The sequence below is a fragment of the Athalia rosae genome, chromosome 6, assembly GCF_917208135.1.
Source record: "Athalia rosae chromosome 6, iyAthRosa1.1, whole genome shotgun sequence".
NCBI classification, from domain to species: domain Eukaryota; kingdom Metazoa; phylum Arthropoda; class Insecta; order Hymenoptera; family Athaliidae; genus Athalia; species Athalia rosae.
Window position 1 is genome coordinate 8,547,384 of NC_064031.1, and position 24,812 is coordinate 8,572,195.

Sequence of the window (24,812 nt, forward strand, 5' to 3'; positions counted from 1 at the left end):
TGATCTTACGCGTCAATCGAGAACTGGCAATTGTGTAGCTTGCGGGGTTGCGAAAAGCGCATACAGAAAGTAATTGAATTAGCACTAGGTGAATTTTTTTTATTTCCCAATTGTTACTGTCAAAATAAGAACTAAGTAATACAATATTATTTGCATCCTTAATTATATCATTCGAATAAAAAAGTAATTTTCAATTTTTTAACTCGCGACGCAGTCGTTCAACAACAGTGTTTCTGCAGCTTTGTTTACGCTGTCGACTCTGAACACCGATGTCAGTGCTGATAACCGTACGTTCGCTCTTGGCAGCTTTATCAAGCACATAAACGATTTGTTTGATACGGTAAATAGTCGTACTCTCAGTGATCCCAATCCGCTGTGTAGGCCACTGGGTTCACAAAATATTCAGGTAGAGAATAAAATGCGCGAACTCCTCGATTGGATAGGTATGTACGTGGACCATGGCTGATGACACTGTTAAAGAACCGCCGACATTCACAAATTTGAAATTCAGTCTAGTTTCGATTCTACAACTATGGGGTGACTTGGTCGAAGAAAATATCGCTTACTTACTGACGGCGCGACTCAACCAAGATCCGGTGGAGAATGTGTTCTCAATCATCCGGCAACGCGTTTCGTATAGGAGTAATCCAACGAGCACCCAATTCCGGCAGAATCTACAACATGTTGTGAGCAATCGTCTGCTGATTCCACCTAAAACAGCAAACTGTGAGCCGGATAATGACACTATCATTGTCGATAATTTGACCGACGATAATGGTAATGCCGTAGGTACTTCGTCGGATACAGTAATTATTCCTTGCAAAGGTGAAACGGCCACGTGCACGGCAGAGATATCACCTGAAAATATTATCAATAAAAATGTGCTCAGCGACGATAGTAATGAGGAAATGGTGGAGGAAATAACATCAGTCTCTAGCGCAACGTTAGAGGCTAATGCCATTTATTATTTCGCCGGCTATTCTGCACGACAGTGTATTAAAAAATTTAATTGCGACGAGTACTCAAAAGTACTGCTCTCGGATACGCGCCAGGCAACGCACCAACATCAAATGCTGACGTGTTATAAGCCATACCCTACCTTTAGTGATGACGAGCCTTTGTCCATGGGTAATCTCACCAACGTTTCTGAGACTTACCGAGAGATATGCACCATGCAATTAAATATTGATGCAATCGAGTACCCGTTCGTGCAAACGGAATATGGGGTCATAGACAAGGTGCAGGGATTAATCGTTGAACGAATGAACCAGACACGGGCTTGTTGGTTCGACCATCCCTGTTGAGAGCACAGGCTTTTTGCTCTTCGTAAACTTCTCGTATCCAGGTTAACACGAGGGTTAAAGTGGTTTTCGGTTGACGAGAAAGAACGGGCAAAGCGGTCGAAGAATCTAGTCCGTCAAGGACCGAATTCTCGAAAAGAGAGCGCCGCTGTAAAGAAATTCAGATTTCAGTGAGCGATAGTGCCATTCATTGTTGCGATATTAAATAATTCGAAAACCTACCTGATATAATAGCCTCTAGTCATCTTATCGCGCCTTAGGTGTTTCTTACCTTGTATTGTATATATGTATATTATAGCCCATATCGGTCAGTATTTTAAGTTTATTATTTTCTAGATTTATATAGTCCTAGCATCTCGCAATGTGCAATATAATTATACCTACATGATTACAATGCTCGTAACCTCTGCATCTAGTATGCTTTACATGAGCCATTGACTTACATGCAGTTAAAATACATGCAGTTGTTTATTTAATGATTTGACACGTTGAAGAAATATACGACGCACATTGCTATACCGATCTAAGGTGACCCGCATATGACTCTGTTACCTGAAAATGAAAAAAATGAACAAATGAAACTATACCCTAGTATATCTTACATTCATTCCACATAAGTCACTATAAAAAGAGAATAATAAGAACAATTATACTAATGGTGGAAACAATAACGACAGCAACAATGACAAAAACAATAATAATAGTAACAACAACGACGATACTTCTAACAATACCAAATACAGTGCGAATAGCACTCACTTGTGAATGCAATGCTATTGTCATTGCTAGTTCTCATATGTATACCTACCACCTGCGTTGTTCGGTTCATGAGCTGTCGTATTGCCATTAATATTTCGCTCGAAATAAAAACAACTGATACCTGAAAACGAGTGCAATCGTAATTAAATTCACTATACTATAACTCAATAACAATTAATTCACGAAATTCGTACCTACCTGACACTTCACAGTATAGCAGCACTCGCGAAACGCGCTAATAATGAACTTGTGATTCATTTCTTTTCCTCGGTTAACTCGACAAATCGGTTGCATTTCGAATGCGTGTCGCGGCAAATTTCCCATTCGAGGCAATTAATTCAATTCATTCCAAACATTCCATTCTACGTTTTTGTTATTGGAATCGATTATATCTACTTCCCCAAACCATTCGACGGCGCCAGTATAAGGTATGCATACAGATACAGATATAGATATCAGGGTATTCCCCTGTTAGATTCCGGCAGAAAAATTACAGCAATTCGAAGTTGAATACGATTTCATGATGGCCAATAGTATTTCGACTATATCAACTAACACAATTCGCTATTTCTCCCAGGCATATGAATCTAAAAGAGTTCCCAATTCCATACAACTGACGTCATACGACGTCCTAATGTCAATATACGATTTTTTTAGGTACACCTTTGTGGGTATAGTGCGTTTATGCGATCTCATGAGTTGGGGCAATCACGGAAAAGCTGATTACAGGATGAAAATATGAACCCAAAAACATAATATAAACGAGTATTAACATGTTTTACGTTTCTATTGAAATTTTGCAAAGCATCGATATCGCTCTCAAGTAAGAGTTTTTTGTATTATAACCCATGACTGAATGTAGCAAAGTATTAGTTTGAATTTCCAGTGCGCGGGGCCGAGGCCGAACGGATTCGAAGCGCTTCCGAAGTACGTAGAGTCCCTCGACTCGGACCGTGCGCTCGGTTCACACTTACAGTCCCACACAGGTCGAACTCACCCACACTGCCAAAGCTACTCGTGCGTGTGGGATCCGCGTATCCAAGCCTCCAAGATACCTAAGTAGCGCGCCTTAGTGGCTGGATACGAAACCGTTCTTCCCCTGCCGTCTCAGGTTGGTCAAGCCACTCGCCCTAACTTCACCTCTATACCCATATCTACACTCAACGCCTCTATCAAGCTAGAACCGCCACATCGCAAAATCAAATTTTACTATAGTACATAATTAAGGGCTAATTGGAGGCTAATTAAATGCTTTATTGTCGAATTAGGTGCTCGATCTTATTTTGGAAAAATGTGTGGCGGTGCCAGCTTGAGATGCCACGCCTAAAAACTGGGAAGAAAAAATTATTTCGAAAAACTGCTTACGCAAGAATTAAGGGCTAATTAGAGGCTCTCAAACGCCGTATCGTGCGAATTAAATACACCACCCCCTGGCTGGAAAAAACCGCCCCCGGCGAAGGAAACCGTTCCTACTTCCGAACAAGACACGTTACGGGGTTCCGCTTTGCCTCTAAATTCATCTCGAATTAGAGGCTCTCGAACGCCGTACCGTACGAATTGGGTGCTCCACCCTCTGACTCGAAAAAATCACTCCCGGCGCCGAAAACCGTTGCCACTTCCGAACAAGAGTCTTAGGAAATTGGTGAACTGGGGACCTGTAACAGAAATTCTAGCCCTATTAGGTACGTATCTGAGTTATAAAGCTGCCGAATTTTATTCTTAATCTGACTGAGAAACGGCTTTCCGTTTTTTGTTGAGAAAAATTGTAAAAAAATGCTAGCAATTCTAATGCAAACCCTATACTTTTTGGATTACGCCGCATTTTCTAATACTTGTCTTTTTTGCCAAAAATGCAACAACGGTGCGGAAAAAAATCGCATTGTAAAAACGAAAATAAAGCTTTTGAGATCCTCTGTTAGTTTTTCATAGAAAAAACTAACGCAAAAATTTTCCACGGATCATAGGTCCAATTTTCGAAGAGCGAAAAATGGCCGACAAATAGCCACATTGGAAAATTCGTACAGGGTCCAAAACAATCGTGAAAATTTTTCAAGTGCGAAAAATGAAGCTGAAGTTGTCTTCTTCAAAACACAGCTTGCAAAATCCGAATGTCTTTTTTTTTTTACTGAAGTAGCTTAACTTTTAGTGTAACTAGAAATCTCGACAAGTGTATCCAAACGTCTCCGCGTCAATAAAACATCATCACACACTCGTTACACTTGTAAAATTGCAAGAATTTAGTCAAATTTCAATCTTATAATACAAGATCCGTAAAAAACATGATAGAACCTCCGTTCAAAAACACAAATCAATGATTCGAATTCAATGAGAATTTTCCATTTCGGAGTTGGTAAAAATCCAGTTTGTTCATTAAATAATAGTAAACTTTCAAAAACCGAACAATTCCTCGAAGACAGTCATAAAACTCAAGTGTTTGTACCCCAGAAAACTACCCCAGCACAACCAGACCCAAGTGGGAGAAAAACCCAACCAATGAGATATTTTAAAAATTTTGGAAAAAATAGATAAACACATACGATTGGAAGAATCCCCCAAAGGAAATTCTAACCAATTGTAGAGATTTACAAAACACCGCCCTCAAAATCTTACTATAAAAACCGCAACTCAACGGAAAACACTCACTCTCAGTTAGACTCTCAGTCTCTCAGTTAGTCAGTCATAGTTATGTAGTTGAGTAGAAGTAGTCTAAATCTTAGTTTAGGTTTAGTTTTAAGCTTCAGTTTTTAGTCTCAATCTTCACTCTTCTAGTCTTACCTACGTTCAAAAATCACGATCAGTGCTTAGTCTCGGCCATCAACTTAAAACTTAACTTCAGTGCAGTTTTCTCTAATATTGAATCGGAAGTTCATCAGTGCAGTCCGCACCATCTATTCTAAATCCAACTCAATTTGAGCAAAGTGTTATTTTCATACATACTCGTCTCATTCCAAATTCTTATTTTCCCAATTCACAACACTCCCGATTCTAACTTGAGTTTTTTGATCATCAGTTAGTTAGTATTCTTATATTTATAAATCTTGTATTTTATATTTTATTTTGGAAATATAACCACTTATTCATTCAAAACTCACCCTTATTTCTATTAACTAATTCTTCAAATTTTGCGAATTTCAAAACTCTTGAAAGGAAAAGGTCTGTGAAAGCAAACTCGCTCACCATAGCTGTAGTTATCTCAAAGATCAAGTAATTCGTACGAGTTAGTCATTTTCCGTAAAATTAAAATTTTGTAAAATAACTATATTGCAAAATCCCTCTTCGACTGGAAAAAAAAGGTCACCCTCAAATTTCCCGTGTTATTGTTAAACCACATCTGTTTCCAACTTTGCACTGGTCTCGAGTCCCAGGTGAAAAGTGCTCGCACTTGGACCCAAAAAATCGAGACAAACTCCTGTTTGCGAACGATCCCTTCCAACCAACCGATCGGACGTAACACATGAATATTCGTGATTTGTTTACTATTTCACATTTTAGATTTGAATATGCCTTGAGAAATACTTGAAACTTAATAATTTCTTATTCTACCTGAAAGCACAAGGTGATTAGCCTCGGTCTTGTTCATTGACGTGGTATTTTTATCATGGTAATTTATTTGTGTAATAAATATCATCAAAATAATAAATGGCTGAACGACATGACAACTGTTTTATTCTCTGATTTTGAGAAACATCGGGTCGCACGAGTTAGGCATACTACTCAGGAGAAAATGTCCACGGTGAATACGAATCTGCAGTCTAATGAGTTCCATTACCTGGATCGAAATTTACAAGAACGTGACACTAACAAATAGAAGCACTGTTTCTGCTATAAAATTCATTTTTTGGGGAAACTAGACGTGTTGTAGACTTCTGAACTTCAGATTGAATATGAGCGTGCGTATTTCTCGAAAGTCCGTCTGATGTAATCCCAAATTCGAGTAACGAATGAAATAATTCAGCGCAGATTTAACAATAGAAGATCTTGATAAAGTTGATGATTTTTCATTTCGACTCAACTTTGAATCTTCATGTGTCGAGTTCTGCAGAACTTTTTCGGAATCAGCGGCTGTTCACTCTGATGAGGGTAATGGCTTCGGATTTGTGTAGCACACAGGTATGACCCTATTATTCGTAAAAAATTTTGATACCTCTCGGAACTGTGCATCTTGTTCGGTCAACTTGTAACCACGGTTTTCGGCGCCGGGAGTGATTTTTTCGAGTCAGAGGGTGGAGCACCCAATTCGTACGGTACGGCGTTCGAGAGCCTCTGATTCGAGATGAATTTAGAGGCAAAGCAGAACCCCGTAACGTGTCTTGTTCGGAAGTAGGAACGGTTTCCTTCGCCGGGGGCGGTTTTTCCCAGCCAGGGGGTGGTGTATTTAATTCGCACGATACGGCGTTTGAGAGCCTCTAATTAGCCCTTAATTCTTGCGTAAGCAGTTTTTCGAAATAATTTTTTCTTCCCAGTTTTTAGGCGTGGCGGTTGCAGCTTGATCTCAAGCTGGCACCGCCACACATTTTTCCAAAATAAGATCGAGCAACTAATTCGACAATAAAGCATTTAATTAGCCTCCAATTAGCCCTTAATTATGTACTATAGTAAAATTTGATTTTGCGATGTGGCGGTTCTAGCTTGATAGAGGTATGATCCACGGCGTGTTAACCTCACAAAACTGACACAGCCATTTAACGATGATTAAATATGATTTAACGATAAACGAGACGCGTTGACAGTCTGAAGCAGTAACAAGTTACCATGCAATTATCCCTAATGCGTCTCGTTTATTGACCTTTTCTTACAACACTCATTTCGAATGCATCAATGGCAAGTGTTTACTCTGTCATCGACGGAGATAATCCTATCCTATTGAATTCACCGTATCATTTCTCTGACAAAAATGACGACATCAGTCGTGTTTTCTACGATATAATCGACAGATAATTCTAATATTTTCGGTAAATAGCTGTGTCAGTTTTGTGAAGTTAACGCGCCGTGAATCATGATAGATCGTGGCCGGTCGATGCGAGTCGAGGGGCGCCGGATCCCCCCACCTCTGCTGTGGCGCTGCTGTAAATTCCACTAGGGATATTTTGCCAACCTAAATCAAATCGCGTAGTGTTTACACATGGACGTATAAAATATAGGGACGGAGCACAAAGTCCCATCTTAGGTAAGGGGGTGAACTTACAAGTTACTTACTTACTTGTTAGTAGATCGGGAGAGGAAAAGTATCCCCACTCAAAGGGTGGACGGCTCCGGATTGGCGGAGCACTGCGCATGAGCGCAGTACGCCACGAATTAAATCAAATGTAGTGCATTACTACATCGTTTGTAGTGCGAAAGACTTGTCTCATAAAATAAAACCTGCCACTTCAAGCTTTTTCCGAAATATAATTAACAACTAATATCACGCATCAAAACTAAACTTTCGCATGTAAATATTGAATATAATTATACACATAAACATTAATCATGTGTAATAACAGTACAGTTGCTGTGAAAAAAACATTTAAACACATAATTCAAAGTCAAATTTATTTATTGGGGGGAAAATTCCATATGTACGTACAATTAATATATAGCACAGTCACACAGTTGGTGTCACAGTCGATATTTGAAAGGTCTCCTGAAATGAAGAATGCACAATTTAAGTTATTGTCGAAAAATCATTAGACGAAAATCACATTCAGCTATGCAGGTGACAAAACAAAATCATGCGAAAATTCGTAAACTACTCGTACAAGTGCATAGAAATGATGGTAGCATCTATATGTGTATTATACAAAGGTAAGGAAAAAGGAATAATAGAATGGTGAAGAACAGGTAAGAAGGAACTATAAAATCAGAAAGATGGAATGATCTTTTATCTAACAAGGTATAGATAGGAAAACCTAAAGAGTTATTGAATTACTTTGAATTGCATTGTTCGATCATTGATTCCAATACTTCATACATTTATGAAAGCAAAGAATATAAACACTACAATCATTTACTTGCATTTACCATCACGTTTGGAATAAATAAAAAAATTATGTTAGGCCACTCTCAGAGATATTTGTGACAATTTTACTCACAAATGGAACCGCACTTTCTCGCAGCCTCACTACGCATAAACTGTTGTCGAAATCTTTTTCAAAAAAATGATCTGAACAGACTCGATGGTCATCTGTTACTTCGTATTGGTTTAAGTGTAGTGCTGTAGCCCATTGCTGCCTTCTTTGTTTATCTTTTGGAAAACTGTTACACAATGATGCTATTGATTAGACTAACGATGTAGTAATCTACATCGTTATTAGACTATTGCAAACGCATATTACGAAACGTCGAGTATTTCCTAACCTCAAATTTATGTCACTATATAGATATTTTACGCATCCATAATCACTAATAACTTACCGATGATAAGCCACTTTTTTTACTAAATCTCCGTGCATTTTTACAATTTTTCAGAATACATTTTCCGTGTAAACCCATTTTCTACGTATTTAACAAGTATGCCAGCATGGATACTACACAGAACTGATATTTGATTTAGCACAACAAAACTCGCCAACGAATCATCAAGCGTCCACCGGAGTAGTGGAAGGCTCATGCGCAGTTCACGTCACCCCCCTTACTTACGCGTTGCCAGATGAGAGGGTTTGTGCTCCGTCCCTATATTTTATACGTCCATGTATTTACATGCTTCACTTATAGTCCAGTCGAATTGAGCAGAAAATGGCGGCTATATTAATTTGAAAAAACATAGGCTGGCCGATTTTTTAAAATTTTCTTTAGACCAGTCAGAAGCTTCTCTAGAACGTCTAACAATTTTTTCGAACGAGTTTGGCCGCAAAAGATTCTTGAAAATTGAAAGACCCATATTTTGCGATATAACTTTTTTTCGTCGAACTTTTCGGAAAGAGTTTTCGTGAAAAATTGGTCGTCGCGAAGAGATCTAGATGAGTCCAATTTTGAAATTTTATAAAAACTAGTGGCTCCGCCCCTGCGCGCGTTAAAAACTATGAATCGCACGACCTGGACATCAAAAACTATAAAGCGCACGGCCTGGACATTGGAAACTATGGAGCGCACGACCTAGACATCGTAAACTATGGATGGCACGACCTGGAAATCGAGAACTATCGAGCGCACGACCTAAACATCCAGAACCATGGAGCGCATGACCTGGACATTGTGAACTATCGAACGCACGACCTAAACATCCAGAACCATGAAGCGCACAACCTGGACATCAAAAATTATCGAGCGCGCGACCTGGACATCGAAAACTATGGATCGCACGACCTAGACATCGTGAACTATAGATCACACAACCCGGACATCGAAAAATATTGAGCGCACGACCTGGAAATCAAAAACTAGGCAACGCACGACCTGAAAATCAAGGACTATGGATCGCACGACCTAGACATCGTAAACTATGAATTGCACGTTCTGGACATCGAAAACTACGGATCGCACGACCCGGACATCGAAAACTATCAGGCGCACGACCTGAACATCTCGAAGCATTAAGCGCACGACCTGAATGTCGAAAACCATGGATTGCACCACCTGGACATCGTATACTATCAAACGTACGACCTGGCCATCGAAAACTATCGAACGCTCGACCTATACATCAAAAACTATGAAGCGCACGACCCGGACATCGTAAACTATGAATTGCACGTCCTGGACATTGAAAACTATCAAGCGCACGACCTGGACATTGGACACTATGACGCGCAACACCCGGACATTGCGATCCATGGATCGCAAGACCCGGACATCGAAAACTATCAGGCGCACGACCTGAACATTAAGAACGATCAAACGCACTTTCTGGACATTGAGAACTCTGGATCGAACGACCCGGACATTGGAAACTATGAATTGCACGACCTAGACATCGTGAACTATGAACTGCACGTCCTGGACATCGAAAACCATGAGAGAAACGACCTGGACATCGTTAACTATAAAGCACACGACCTAGACAATGTATACTATTAAACGTACGACCTGGACATCGTGAACTATTGGGCGCACGACCTGGACATCGTGATTCATTAAGCGCACGACTCGGACATTGGAAACCATGGAGCGCACTACCTGGACATCGAAAACCATGGAGCGCACGACGTGGACATCGTGAACTATCAAGCTCACGACCCGGACATCGGAAACTATGGATCGCACGACCTGGACATCGAGAACTATGAATCGCAGGACCTGGACATCGTGATTCATTAAGCGCACGACTCGGACATTGGAAACCATGGAGCGCACTACCTGGACATCGAAAACCATGGAGCGCACGACGTGGACATCGTGAACTATCAAGCGCACGACCTAGACAATGTATACTATTAAACGTACGACCTGGACATAGTGAACTATTGGGCGCACGACTTGGACATCGAAAACTATCGAGCGCACGACCCGGACATCGAAAACTATCGAGCGCACGATCTGGACATCGAAAACTATGAATCGCAGGACCTGGACATCGTCAACTATCAAGCTCACGACCCGTACATCGAAAACTATGGATCGCACGACCTGGACATCGAAAACTATCGAGCGCACGACCCGGACATCGAAAACTATCGAGCGCACGATCTGGACATCGAAATGCGGTAGGGGTTGCGATAGGGAGGTCGGTAGGGCGGGGGCGCCCTGTGGTACGTTTTGCGATACGGTGTGCGATATTGGCGGCAAAAATTGTTTGTAACTCGGTCTTTGTTGTGGTACGAACGGAGGTCGAGTCGGATCTTGTCCTGTCCTCGGCGAATCGTGCTCAGGAGGTGGAACCTGACTACGGACGTCCTGCGTTTCACCTGCGGGGATCGCACTAGGGCTCTCAACCGATATGGACGGCGAAGCCGTTAACGTGGCGGATCCGGGACGCTCGGTATGGCGGGAATGTGGTACCTGAATGGAACTTTTATCCAGCTCTACTGGTTCTGACGAAGAACCGTCCTCGAGCCTATCCTTTGCCGAAATGGAGGCACGTGCTTGTCGAAACGACTGGATTACTTTTTCGCGGAGTTCAGGGATAGTTCCTTCGTTCGATAAAAAACGTTGGCGGACGACGGATCGTAACGCAAGTTCGGACAGTAAATAAACCCACTCGTAGTCTTTATGTGGCATAAGCCGTAAATAAACCGTTGGTTAGTACCGGTTCGGACTAGAAATTGGCGGCGTTAATCCTCAATCGCGACAATATCAAAAGAAACGGCGGGTTTCGCGGCGTAACAACAACACCGAGCGATCGATCAACGGACTGGAGAATTAACAAGGGATGCGGGATTAGCAACAGTTCTTCACTCAAGCCAAGCTCTTCATGCGGTAATCCTAAATATTTCTATTTTGGGTTTTTTTTGGGTTCGAACGAACTCCAGCGACAAAACGGTTGGGCAAATTTTTAATTTTACAGTGTGATAGCCAAAATCTCGAAAATGCGAGCTCGTACCTGAACAGCCAAAATTTTATAACGGTTACCCGACAAGACAACTGAGGTTTATGGCGGTAAATTAACGGAGAAGTTAAGCGGGAAAGTTAGCGGAATAGAACCTGCGGATTTTGATATTCAGCACTCTCGTGGCTCCACGTTGGGCGCCATTTTGCAACGGAATATTTTTATATTAGTCGGAATCTTCTAATCCGTTCCCCGACGGCGTCCCCGTGGTCCTCCTCCGACGAACGGATTGTTGGGCGCCAGACGCAAATGCGTCGTTTCTAAGTAATCCTCACTTACTCAAGAGACTCAAGATATCAATTGAACTTTCTTTTCAATCGTGACAAACAAAATCAAACTAAATCACAGATAATCGAATAACTTGGATATAGGAGAACCGAGGGACGACGAACACAAACTCGGCTAGCTCAATTGAACCGAGGAAATGGTAGAGGGGCTGGGCTGTAAGGTGCTAAATTTGCAAGGTTCTGTAACGATTCCTTTACTTTTGAATATCGCTATGAATTAAGATTACACGTTGATCAATATTTGTTGGCAGGTATTATTATCTTTAATTTAGTTATAAGTTGTCTGGGCGCTCATTATGTATAATAGTTATATAATTTCTTGGGTCCTCTTGCCGTACATATATGTTTTGCATGTAAAATAATGAGACGCCACTACATCACAAAAGGAACAAATAACAGGTATGGTAAGAATAGATAGCACGCGACACAGTGTATATGAATAAATAGAACGAATAAAGGTGTATAAAATAAAATCAGGGACCGTCGACTATTTATACATGACGTGACTAATAAAAGAAAGGCGAGCGGGATATAGAGACAATAATGCAGTGATATCCGGTAATGAGCTCAATCTCCCTGGCACATTACATTAATTAAATATATATATATATATACGTATCTCTATGAACTTATCTTATCATCGCTCACGTCTACTCGTCACGACGCGTCGCCCAGGGAGAAGAGGACTAATTTTTTAGGATACGTCGAGTCGACAATTATCGGCATTACCCGACAATTGTCGATTCTTCACGCCTTATCCCCGCTCTAGCATGACAGGTGCCTACAGTTCGTATGCGGTGAAAATGATTAACTCCAGACAACAGAAAACTCCTTCAATGAAATTTCTCCCGTGTATTACAATGTCTAGCGGTAATTTACAGCGGGATGTTAGTGACAATCATTAGCAAGGCATTGCAGTCATGAATAGCGGTAAGCGGTAACAGATTTTAGGCGATAATTACAGCGGTAATGCAACGATAGGCGGTATGCTCAGCAGAGGGCTGAGATGCGTAACTGACGGCGATATTCGCCGCGGAATTTACAGCGGTAATCAGATATATTGCGGAAGGCCTAAAGATATCGTAATTCTAACTTATTCTAACGCAACTGCGTTCAGCCAAACGGTATTAACCCCTGGGAGTTCAATCGTGACACTTCCTAAGATATTGGATTTTACCATGCACAGCGATACAGTGTTACGTCCCACGGGTACTTCTAAAATTCAAAATTTCCAATACCCCCTAGATTATAAGCAAACTAAGTTTCTCAGGATGACCATCCGAACCTGGGATCTTGCAGATGTGTCGGTCGTAAAACCCCGGCATAATCTAAACAGATCCCTAATCCACACAGACATTTGCAGCTCAAGACCCTTTTTCTTCATATTGTAAACCACTCCGAATTCGAAATATTCCGTAGTTCCATATATAAATTTCAATCTTATAATACAAAATCCGTAGAAATCATGATAGAACCTCCGTTCAAAAACGCGAATCAATGATTCGAATTTGATAGGAATTTTCCATTTCGGAGTTGGTAAAAATCCAGTTTGTTCATTAAATAATAGTAACCTTTGAAAAAACGAATAATTTCTCGAAGATAGTCATAGAACTCAAGTGTTTGTACCCCATAAAACTACCCCAAGACAAACAGACTCAAGTGGGAGAAAAACCCAACCAATGGGATATTTTAAAAATTTTGGAAAAAATAGATAACCACACACGATTGGAAGAACCCCCAAAAGAAAATTCTAACCAATCGTAGGGATTTACAAAACACCGCCCCCGAAATCTCACTATAAAAACCGCGTCTCTCACAAGTCAGTAGCAGAAGCACTAGTCAGTAGTCATAGCAATAGGCAGTAGTCGTAGTAATAGTCAATAGTCGTAGTAATAGTCAGTAGTAATAGTTAAGTAGTCATAGTCATAGTTACATAGTTAGTCTAAATCTTAGTTCAGTGTGTAGTTCAGCACAGTTCGAAAAAATCCAGGAAGTTCAGTTCAGTTCGAGAAAAGTTCAAGAAAAAGTTCAGTCCAAGTTCAGTCAAGTCCAGTCAGTCCCAGACGAGTTCCAAAAATTCACTCTCAAACAAGAAACTCATTGTCAGTTCGTCAATCCAACTCAGTTCAAGCAAGGTCTTGTTATTTTCATACATACTCGTCTCATTCCAAATTCTTATTTTCCCAATTCACAACACTCCCGATTCTAACTTGAGTTTTCTGATCATCAGTTAGCTAGTATTCTTATATTTATAAATCTTGTATTTTTTATTTTATTTTTGAAATATAATCATTTATTCATTCAAACTTCGCCCTTATTTCAATTAACTAATTCTTCAAATTTTGCGAATTTCAAAACTCTTGAAAGGAAAAGGTCTGTGAAAGCAAACTCGCTCACCATAGCTGTAGTTGTGTTCCTCATTGACTTTTTTTCTTTGAATTATACGACCGTTGAGAAACTCGCTCACCATAGCTGTAGTTATCTCAAAGATCAAGTAATTCGTACGAGTTAGTTATTTCGTAAATCTATAAAACGAGTATATTAGTAATCTCTAATGAGGAGAAGAGCAGGACGCAGGGTCCAGCTTCGTCGCCTCCAAAAACAACTCCAACAATCGGTTTCCATTCCGGAAAGCGAAATCCCACAGTTTATTTTAGACCATTACGTTAATTCAGAAAACTTGTTTTCTTCACCTCATACCCCTGCAATTCCCAACTCTTCTAATTCCTCATCTCCCTCCAACTCTTACCCCCAACCCATACCGATAGAATTCAACCCTAAATATCCTAACTATAAAACAATCGATAAAACTGACCCAAAAAGGTCAGCATACAAAATTAAAGCATTCTTCGAATAAGAAAATCCTTCGCGAATCCAACTCCCCCTAACTTCACCATTATTATTATTAACCACCCCTATTTCCAACCTTCGTACTGGTCTCGAGTCCCAGGTGAAAAGTGCTCGCACTTGGACCCAAAAAATCGAGACAAACTCCTGTTGCGAACGATCCCTTCCAACCAACCACGGTCGGACGTAACACAGTTAATAAATTCGTCTAAAAATCAGGGCATCATTCAATATGAGAACTACTATAACATGCGGTAAGGTTCTGAACAAATCAGCGGAAAGGTACAAAGATAAGCAAAGATATTCAAATAGTATTAACGGAAATAAATCAGAAATAGAGATATTGTCAGAGAATCACGAAGTCGCTCTTTGGAATCTAACAATAAGGGAAAAATGAACCAAATCACGTGGCCCGTAGGCGGCACGCTACACAATAAAATATTCCTCCGGGAGACTTCGGATTTCGTAGCACCAGAGTAATAGACCTTACCTTAAAGAAAAAAATGGTACAAGAGAAAAACAGATAGATCACAGATAGGTAAATTAAGTGATAGCGGTAACTCGGCGGTAAAGGAAAAACGTCCGACGTTAATGGTAGCTGAACACAGAAGAAGGAATCGATTTTGATCTTGATCCTCGCAGACGGTGGCGTTGAGTCTCAACGGTAAGATTCGGGGCGACTCGTCAGTCGTCGGGAACTTAGGTGTTGGCGGAGAGTAGCGAGACGTAAGCAGTATGTTGCTCTCTCTCTTCCTCTCACGTAGCAAATGTGAAACTCATAATTGTAAGATTTGCAGGCGAGAACTTGCTGCGTTTGTCATGCGGTGTAAGTGCGTTATTTGGGCTTCTCCCTGGTGCGGTAGCCTCTCGACCAGAAACCAACAATCAGCTGTAGCACGGGGAGGCCTGAGAATGTTGCGCTCATCCTGATCCTCCTCCAGACGTCGTGGGGTGCTATACTCACCCATTGACACGACGGTTACTTCCCTTTGGGCTGCCATACCATCATAGGCCTTTCTGAGGGCCAATATGACGTCGGAACCGGAGACGAGAACACTAGGTGGTGTAGCTGATTTTTACCTCGAGAAAACTTCATTTCTCCCTTCGGGATTCGACCACAGCGGGACCCTGTTGCCGTAGCGAGTGGCCCTATTTCCCACGCTGCTTCGGGAATCAGTCAGCTTGCGATATAGTGAGAACCAGTGGTAGTGGGTCGTATGCGAATCCTTTCACTCCATCTAATTTTGATCCACAAATAATCAACAGCCCTCTCATATATGGGATGCTACCCTCGGATGCCTGTGCAACGTAGCAATCCGGAGCTGCACATCCGCGAGGTTCGCCATAGCGGTAGATATCAGTGCCATAAAACATAGCAGGGAGTCATGGTGCAGTACTGAGAGAATCACGGGTGCGGTAGAGATGTCTTCGAGATGCGGTACAGATGTCTTCGGGATGCGGTGAAGATGTCTTCGTTCAGTCGTAGTTACCGAGTTATGCAAACATAAATTACAAAGCGTATTAAAACTACGCTTTGTAATAAACATAGGCTGGCCGATTTTTTCAAATTTTCTTCGGACCAGTCGAGAGCTACTCTAAAACGTCTAACATTTTTTTCGAACGGGTTTGGCCGCAAAAGATTCTTGAAAATTAAAAAACCCATATTTCGCGATATAACTTTTTTTCTGTAAACTTTTCGGAGAAAGTTTTCGTAAAAAAGTTGTTCGTCGTGAAGAGATCGAAATTATGAGCCCAATTTTGAAATTTTATAAAAATTAGTTTACTTGTAAATTGCAAGCAAACACGGAAAATTTTTTTTTGGATTTTTTCGAATAACTCGATCAATAATTAACTTGTGGTATTGTAATTGATGGAGCAGTAATTTCAATCCTTTCCCCAGAGAATATTTGAAGATTCGCTCACCCAGGTTTCATAGTTGAGCAACAATACGCGACGAGGCAAAATCCGCGGATTGCCCATACTTTCTTACGAACGATCGTCACATGGTGCCAAACAATCATGAAGGTAGTGTTCTATGAGTTCTTTCTAGATACAAAAAAAAAAAAAATTTTCCATCCATAAAAACTGACTTTTCCTGCGATTTTAAAATTTTTGCTCCCAAACAAATAAAGATATCTCTGATAATTGAATCCAAATTCGAATAGATCTTAAAAGATTCTCATTGTTCTTTCTTCATTGAGTATTTCAGCCAAAAAAAACCTGAATTTGTCAATTAGAACCGGAGATAACAGTACCTTAGATTTTGGGTGATATTTATTGCTGTGATTAATATTAAGAAACTAAAAAAATATCAAAATGCGTCAAATACTCCACAGAATAACCATGAATTTTTTCAACATCTTCAGGGTAGTTTAAAATAATGAAAAAAATTATTGAACAGCGTTGAACGCTTCGAGCCGTGTCCGATCGGTTGAAATGCATGGTGGGGGGTGCCGACGCGCGTGGTGGAAGGGCCGAGCGACGCGAGCTGACCGATACACTTAACAAATAACCATCTTCGTTAATAATTGTCGTGGATAAGTATTTTTTTTCAAACCTACTTGTTTTTTTTTTTCAACTTTTCGAAAATCCACTTGTATCTTCGATCCGACCTATATTGAGCCTTTTCCAAAAAAATTCATATTGTTACTCCGGGCGGATAACCGGAGTAGGAATAAATGGGTTAGGGGAATAGATTTAAGAGAAGTCTGTTTTATTCAGAAAAAGGTGCGTGCGCTCTCTTTGCTAGTTCTGAACAGACTGTTATTTACAATAATAACAGCCAACTAGGCAAAGTCAGATTGACAGACGTCAAAGACATCTAACGAAGAGTCTGGAGGTAGCGCCAAGAGGAGGCGGCTGACTGCCCGCGGTCAAACATCATGACGTTGGTCACGACGCGACGTCATGACAGCGCGACAGCAGCCCTACTCGACTGGCACTAACCTACCTATCGGACCATGCGATGCGTATACGCTGAGATCCCGTGAAGAGATTTTTCCCAGCGTAACAATATGTATTACTTCGAAATATTGCTATAAAGTATCCGAGAATCATATTCAATGTTTCTATAAAAATGAAAACAAATATTGTCCCCGTTCAATAAGTCTCCTAGCAGAATACAGAGGAGGATCACGAAAATCGATTCGTGGATATTTTATTGTTTGGAAAATATTTTTTACAATTCTTTAATAGTGAGCATTATCACATGGCCTCGAGGGATGATGTAGTTCAGGGACCGGCAGAGTCTCGCGCCAAGTACATGCGATAATGCGTCTGACGCCCAACAATATTTTCGTTCCGTTTTTCCGTTTCGCCCAGATCGCGCCGAAGGAACGTCTAGGTTTCCTGGGTAAACCCCGCCCGGGGTAAAAAGCCTAGCGTCGCAGTATACATATGTATGTATGTATACGGAAGCCCGGTAGGGACATCTGACTGATTCTGTGTCGGCATTGCTACGTTGACTGCAGATTGCTAATCATCAGTCAACGATTGCTAGATGCATCAGCGCCGGTATACACCATCGGCGTAACGATACCAACGAATTCAGACCTGTAGGTCTGAATTCGTTGACGATACGATGCCGACATACACTGGCGCTGAATTCAAATGACAAATCGAAGGAGAACATCCCCCAACTCACAAGGGGAGGCTGAGAGAACTCGTCGTCACCGATTTCGACCAAATTCACAGTATATGTTGGGCTGGACTAGAACTTAAAGTGAGCCAAGTAAAAAGACGAGATGGCCAAGCGTTTTGCAGATATTATTGTTTAAACATTTTACGAGTAGTAGACAAGCTTTTTGAGTTGATGTGTAAAACAAATAGTGGTCAGTGCAGCGGCAGTGAGAAAGGTTCTACTTTCTGCCGTCTGGCAGGTAGTGTCAGCGCACCGAGATTGCGATCACATAGCGAATCCTATTCGTTAACCCCCAGAAAGACAGCGTTTTGATTGGACACCGATCACCACGCTGGCTGCGTGAGGGATATACAGAACTAGTGGAAGTGAAATGTCATCTGTCGTCTGTTGGCAAGGCTATCATGGCGGCCGCAACGTGCCAGTGATAGATTTGCGATCGCTGGAACGTAGGACGTATCGTTGTACGGCACATGGCCCCGTGACAGACCTTTCAGTTTCGCAAATGAACCTAAATAAGCGCAGCTCGTTTATCCACCTTATCGATAATTAAAACGTCGGAAGTTCACTCGTCAGATGGTCGACTACTTGTAAGGTTACGAGGTGACAGCTCGTAAGTAAACGGTAATCGTCACCGGCAGTGAACGCGTAATAAAGTTTCCAATGCATCGCAATGCAGACGTATTGAATTTAATAAGCAGGGCGTTCAAGGTCGTCGTATCTGCAAAGCAATTATGTAGGTAACAAACATCATGGATGCAAGACGATCACAAACTTTGCATTTCTGAAGTACCCACTGTATCGAATCAGAACTAACATCTTCCCCCAATTCCCAAGCACACCGATATCGAAAAATACAGCAGCTCACATTCCGGTGTTACAAATCGAGGGTTCCTAATCCCACAGGCAAAAACCAACGTCGAATGATCCAACACCACCACCTGGATATTACAAAAGGACGCTTTCCCTCCTGGCACGTCACAAACTTGAGTGTTATTCCCTTAATCCTACTCGGTTCTGAATGCTGTAACAGAATCAGAGGCAGAAAGACTCGCCAACACGTAAGTCTTTCGCCGATGCTTCTCGTTGTTACACATCGCAGTCCACAAAACCCAACATATTTCCCCTGGAGTTCATCGTAAGTCAACCATAATTCATGCTTCTATGACGTACCTGCTGTACTGTATCAACACGATTAACACCTTCCTTCCAACCCCAAGCATACCAAAGGATCCTACTTCCATAGGTGTACCGACACCCACAAATTCATCGGCACTACCTATGCAAATCCGTGAAAGAAGTTACCTCTCCAGAAACGTAACGAACGCAAAGCTCCTCTTCAATCACACCCGCTCAACAAAGATCCAAGGACCCGAAATGGCGGAAGACTATGCAAAACAAAGAAAGTCTACATTCAACAAGGTCCGACGCAAGGTAAAATCCCGACCATGCACTAGGGAGTTCTCGGTAAGCCAACTACGACCTTTGTCTTTCATTAGTGCTTACTGCATCAAATCATCACAACTACCATGTGACCATTTCCTATCAGCACATCAATGTCAAAGAATCCAACAAAGGTTCATGAGTCAGTCGTATTATTAACACTTTTCCTTATAGTTCATATCATAACCTCCACCTTCCTTTTTCCCGATAGCGTACAGAAGTAGAACGATTCGTCAGAACCTGATCCATTGCAACAAACCAAGAGCCTTTTCCCAAAGACCAATTCCGAGCGAACTGATGCTGAAAAATCCGAAGCTTACTTTCACCTCACCTGAAAGAAACCAATTGCTCTCCTGGCACATCACCCACGAAAAACACCTTTCTCAGCGCGATTCTACCTGGTAACGAGAACGGTAGCGAATCAAAAGGTGAACGAACCTTCTAAACGTAGATCTATTTTGGATAAATCTTGCGAAATCGAGTCCAGGCCATCGGACCAACGATTTCTTGTAATTCAAGTACGATATTCATTATCACTCTCAAAACTTGCCGTACGAATCCGTAATGCCTAACACCATCCTCTCTCTTCCTAGCATACCGATAACGATGGAAAAATTGGTTCCCGTCCCGATACCAGCAAGTCAAAAGTTCCTGTACCCTCAAACAAAGGGCCGCCGTAAAATTCAGAGTCTACCTCACGCTACCCGGAAAAAGACGGTCTTTTTCCTGGCCCTTCACACAACACGAGCTCTGCCGTAAACGTATGCGCTGATCAAAGCTGTTGCTGAACGAAATGGTTAAAGATCCATTGAATTAACGATACATCAACGATGGCTAGACGCTGTCTTGTAGTCACCTAGGGAACCTATTTTATCGACTCGCAAGCATTTTCCTCAGATGCCGACGCACTGGAACGAATGAGCATGCATGCCGATGCCTCACGCAACAACCGGCGCATCGATTAACGTTGTGACGAAGAGTATCGAAAGAAAAGTGTCAAATTCGTGCGGAAGCGTTTGTTTACGTAATTCATGTTACCGGCAATAACAAACAACATCGACCACTAGCCAATGTCGACGATCACCGTGCGCGTCTCGTGAAAGTGGCCGCGATCTACGCTTGCGTCAAAATATTCGAATTTCGCAGTCCGCGAGCGAGCACGAGCCTTGCTGGAGATAACGTAGTCACCGGCGTAGGCGTCTTGTTGTGGGATGTCACCCGCGAGAGCTGATTCGGCAGTAGATCAGCCCTCATAGGTGACATCTCACAACATTATGCCTACGCCGGTGGCTACGCTGACTCCAGCAATAACAAGGCTCGGGCTCGCTCAGAGACTGAGAAATTCGAATATTTCGACGCATACTCTGATCGCGGCCACTTTCACGTGAAACGCACGGTATAAGCATGTCATGTGAGCCAAAGTGTATAAGACTTATACTCTTTGATGTGAGCGAAGTACTGCGTCCCAAAGTAATTGCTGTACATGATAAGCATTAGAATGATTGATCTATTTAACGTAGCAGTGATTGCAATGAATGGTAATAAATGGGTATTCGAAACAAAAGACACCATCAATGTTACTTTCAGTTCTGGCGTTACATTGTAATTGCTGTATTGTAGTCATCTGAAGGTCAAGGACGGTTGGCGCGGTATCCAAATGTCAAAGGAAAATCGAAACGTGTTTCCATATAGCGACGGGGCGAAATAACGTACCGTTGACAGGCCAACTTCAATGTTATAATAATTGGCAATCAGAAATCGAAATCGTCGTTCGAATAAATGTCAGACTAATCAAATAAACGCATCGAAACAAAATACAAGGGCAAATAATGCTTTATATCCTCCCCGAACACCGTCCATAATCAAAAATCAGGCTTAAGACTGACTATCGTTGTTTACAAAACAAAGATCTTCAGTCAATAACCGAATATAATTCGGGGGTAAGTTCAGTAGGCGGATATAAATAAAACGAGCATCGTCCGGCAATGTCGACATTTTTGACGAGGAGGATCATATGTCAGACGTTCATCTTATTCTTGCAGCGCCAAATGTGAAAATCGAACATTGTCCATAAGGGTCTTGGATACCTCGGAGGCAACTCCGAAACGATGATGTATACATACGAATTCGGAATGGATTCATAATACGCGGTTGGAGCGCGCTGTGCAGCGGAAAATTGTAACACTAGTGTACCGTATGTGGGCCTGTCTAAAGACAATATGGCCGTCCGAAAAGCGTAGAGTTGTCGGATATTTGCTAGTTTCAAGTATTCGAGCGTATTTTAGACTTTTTCAAAAAAGTGAGAGGTGCATTCTCTTTTATTAATTGCTAGGATGGTGCGCTGGGTAGTCAAAGCGGTGAGCAAGTGACTAAACTAGTGTATAATTGGTGCAAATAGAGATGACGGGTCCCCATGCTGGGAAATCATCACGACGCACCTCGCATTTTATAAAATTCAATTTCATAGTTTTTTGACTGTAAAACCTGGTTTTTCCAACCAGCGCACCTTCCTACCGACGAATAAAGGGATATGCACCTCTCGCTTTTCCGAATAAGTCGAAAATACGCCTAAATAGTTGAAACTACGAAATCTCGCATAAAAAATGATACATATATGTATGTTGGTATCCAAGACCCTAAATGAAAATCAATTCAATGAATCAAAAAACAATGAAGATTGAAAAAATAAATTACATTAAAAAAAAAAATAAAAAAAAAACTCGGAGTACGTAGTTCTTGGCGGGATAATGTTATATTTTCCTGCGAGAATTCTGAATTTTTTCTCCGAAATAGCCGCCCAAGTCCTACTACCTCCAATTTTTTTTTCTATTTTTTTTTTAATTTGATTTATTTTTTCAATCTTTATTGCTTTTTGATTCATTGAATTGATTTTCATCAATTGCTTTCCAATTTCGTAATCTTTCAAATAATTATTAGGGTTGTTTTATTTTTATTCCAATCTTCTCGAGAATTTCTATTCGTGTAGCAAAGTTCCATGTACTTGGCACAGTAATTAATTTGGATTCTTTTTTTCCTATTATTCATGAATTCTTCTAATTAATCATTAGATATATTTTGATAGTAGTTACGGTTGAACATTTGATGTACTTGGCGAACTTTTTTGCACCGTAGGTGCCTTTTGTGGGATTGTCTATAAGGTCGAATTTAAAGATCGGATCTACAGATCGCTCGTGCGGCAGGTCGACAATTTCTCAGAGGTCGATGAAGTGTCTGTTTTACCACAAAACGGACATGGCGCCCTAGGCTGGCACTTTTATTTTGCAACTTACAACTTTATAACTCTGACTTTTCGCAACTTGTCCGATCGCATGGTAATAGTACGATGTGGCAATCAAAAATAATAAGAATGACGATCATTATGCTTAAAGTTGTGACGTGGATCTGTGAACGTCTTTCACCAGTTGAACGGCGTAACTTGCAGTACCTGGTGCGGTACATACTCCATAAGCACCATGTCCATAATTATGGATGACCTGCAACAAAATTCAAATATTTTAAGTAGAATAATAAGATATTTGGAATCTCTAGAATATTTCATACTGACCCTCGTCTTTCCAATAATTTCTGGTTCCACACGCACAGTCTCCCTATGCGGTCTGAGACCTGCTAGATGTTTTATGGTCTTGGCTTTCGCGAGCGAAGGTACCAAACCGTTACACCTTTCTCGTAGCGCCGTTGCTTCGTATGGGCAAATATTCAGCTTGTCAGATTCAAAAGTTCTCACGCCACCAAGGGTGCAAGTTCCATTAAATCCTGGTATAATGTACGTATCTGATTCACCAAAAAATGCTGTTTTTATCCATGGAGCCTTTACCTATTAATTTAAGAACGTAATGAGATGTGTGAAATGATTGGATAAAAATCAATCATTTGCGTATTCTATATTTCGCGAGAATGAAACAAACCTTGGCTATTACTCCTCGAATTGGTACTAAACGTCTGTCGTTGCACAAATAGCGAGCTCCTAATCCTGAGCAGTTCATTATCACATCAAAATCGGATGCTATTTCTGCGAAACTATTTATTCGTTTCCGGAGGAGTTTAACATCATTTTCTTGCAACCTGATGAAACATATGAGATTATTATTTCTAAATTAGCTACTGTTTGTAAGGATTGACTTGAGTGAACACTCACTTGGATCTGCCCCATGGCAAAAACAACGTAGGATCAGTGAGCAGTGTGGTAAAATACGTTCCATGATTCCATTCGTTTCCTACTAAATCCAATTCAGCTTTTTGTACTTTTCTGTACACAGGGACCAAGCTTGGGAACCAACGATTCTGTTCGGAACAACAATCACATTACGAGTGGTGTTCATGCTAACATTACGTAGAACGTGGCTGTTAACCCGAGTTATATATGAATTTTAGGATAATTCGCACCTCGGCTAAGCGTGGATCACTTTTGGCAAAATAGTAACCAGATATTTCTGCGACACCAGCAATGCCCGCTTCAGAGCTTTTCCGTATATCGTCGTAATATTCGTAAGCGTCCTTCACCCATTTTCTAAAAATTGAAATCATGGAAAGAAGACTAGTAGACTTCGGAATCGATTCGGATTTACGTGTGCAATCTAATAATTACCTGGTCAACTCTTCGGTCGGTCCAGAGAATGAATTTCCAATTCGAAATAAGCCAGCAGCTACATGGCTAGTGGTATCGTCGAAGCTATCGGCGAAGATTGTGATATTGGAATTTCGTAATTCTTCGCGTAATTTAAGAGATGTGGTTAATCCAACAATACCTCCTCCAATTACCGCGATCCTCATGTTTGATTTATCGCCGTTACTTTTGTTATGAGACAATTCACGGATTAATACGTGCTCGAATAATGTGTGAATATTTTTGACGGTCGCAACGATGCAACGCACAAGAGAACGCACGGATAAAATGCTGCAGCTTTAGCAGAAACGGTGCTAATCATATGATGACGCAATCTTGATGAACTCCGAACAACATCGTTCGGCCATGTGCGGCATTATCTGTAGTTTTACGAATGCTTCGATGTGATCGCGACAAATACACCGTTTACTGTACTACGCCTCTGTAGATT

At 41.2% G+C, this 24,812-nt stretch overlaps 4 protein-coding genes across 7 annotated transcripts; 2 read left to right on the plus strand and 2 right to left on the minus strand.

Annotated features, from left to right (window-relative positions):
* Window positions 1-7,578: 7,578 nt before the first annotated feature.
* Window positions 7,579-9,065, minus strand: LOC125501295 (THAP domain-containing protein 2-like). 2 transcript variants are annotated; one of them, XM_048656446.1, is made up of 3 exons: window positions 8,454-9,062; window positions 8,132-8,294; window positions 7,579-7,683 (listed from the first exon to the last, which is right to left on the minus strand). In XM_048656446.1, exons 1-3 carry the CDS (start codon window positions 8,489-8,491, stop codon window positions 7,645-7,647), a joined length of 240 nt encoding a protein of 79 aa, XP_048512403.1. In that variant the 5' UTR covers window positions 8,492-9,062; the 3' UTR covers window positions 7,579-7,644. The 2 variants fall into 2 exon arrangements, with proteins under 2 accessions (XP_048512403.1, XP_048512402.1); XM_048656445.1 differs by having other exon boundaries at window positions 7,579-8,294; window positions 8,454-9,065.
* Window positions 8,689-9,575, plus strand: LOC112694965 (uncharacterized protein PF3D7_1120600-like). Its single transcript, XM_048657469.1, has 3 exons — window positions 8,689-8,696; window positions 9,032-9,353; window positions 9,423-9,575. The coding sequence occupies exons 1-3, from the start codon at window positions 8,689-8,691 to the stop codon at window positions 9,573-9,575; spliced, it is 483 nt and encodes a 160-aa protein (XP_048513426.1).
* A 6,643-nt stretch (window positions 9,576-16,218) lies between these two features.
* On the plus strand, window positions 16,219-21,552 carry LOC125501294. 2 transcript variants are annotated; one of them, XM_048656444.1, is made up of 2 exons: window positions 16,219-19,728; window positions 20,331-21,552. In XM_048656444.1, exons 1-2 carry the CDS (start codon window positions 19,459-19,461, stop codon window positions 20,415-20,417), a joined length of 357 nt encoding a protein of 118 aa, XP_048512401.1. In that variant the 5' UTR covers window positions 16,219-19,458; the 3' UTR covers window positions 20,418-21,552. The 2 variants fall into 2 exon arrangements, with proteins under 2 accessions (XP_048512401.1, XP_048512400.1); XM_048656443.1 differs by having other exon boundaries at window positions 16,221-19,761.
* Window positions 21,553-22,986: 1,434 nt separating this feature from the next.
* LOC105693660 (D-aspartate oxidase) lies at window positions 22,987-24,779 on the minus strand. Of its 2 annotated transcripts, none has more exons than XM_048657652.1 (6): window positions 24,344-24,779; window positions 24,142-24,265; window positions 23,894-24,039; window positions 23,664-23,820; window positions 23,303-23,572; window positions 22,987-23,231 (listed from the first exon to the last, which is right to left on the minus strand). In XM_048657652.1, the coding sequence occupies exons 1-6, from the start codon at window positions 24,526-24,528 to the stop codon at window positions 23,121-23,123; spliced, it is 993 nt and encodes a 330-aa protein (XP_048513609.1). In that variant the 5' UTR covers window positions 24,529-24,779; the 3' UTR covers window positions 22,987-23,120. The 2 variants fall into 2 exon arrangements, with proteins under 2 accessions (XP_048513609.1, XP_048513607.1); XM_048657650.1 differs by having other exon boundaries at window positions 24,142-24,292.
* Window positions 24,780-24,812: the final 33 nt, after the last annotated feature.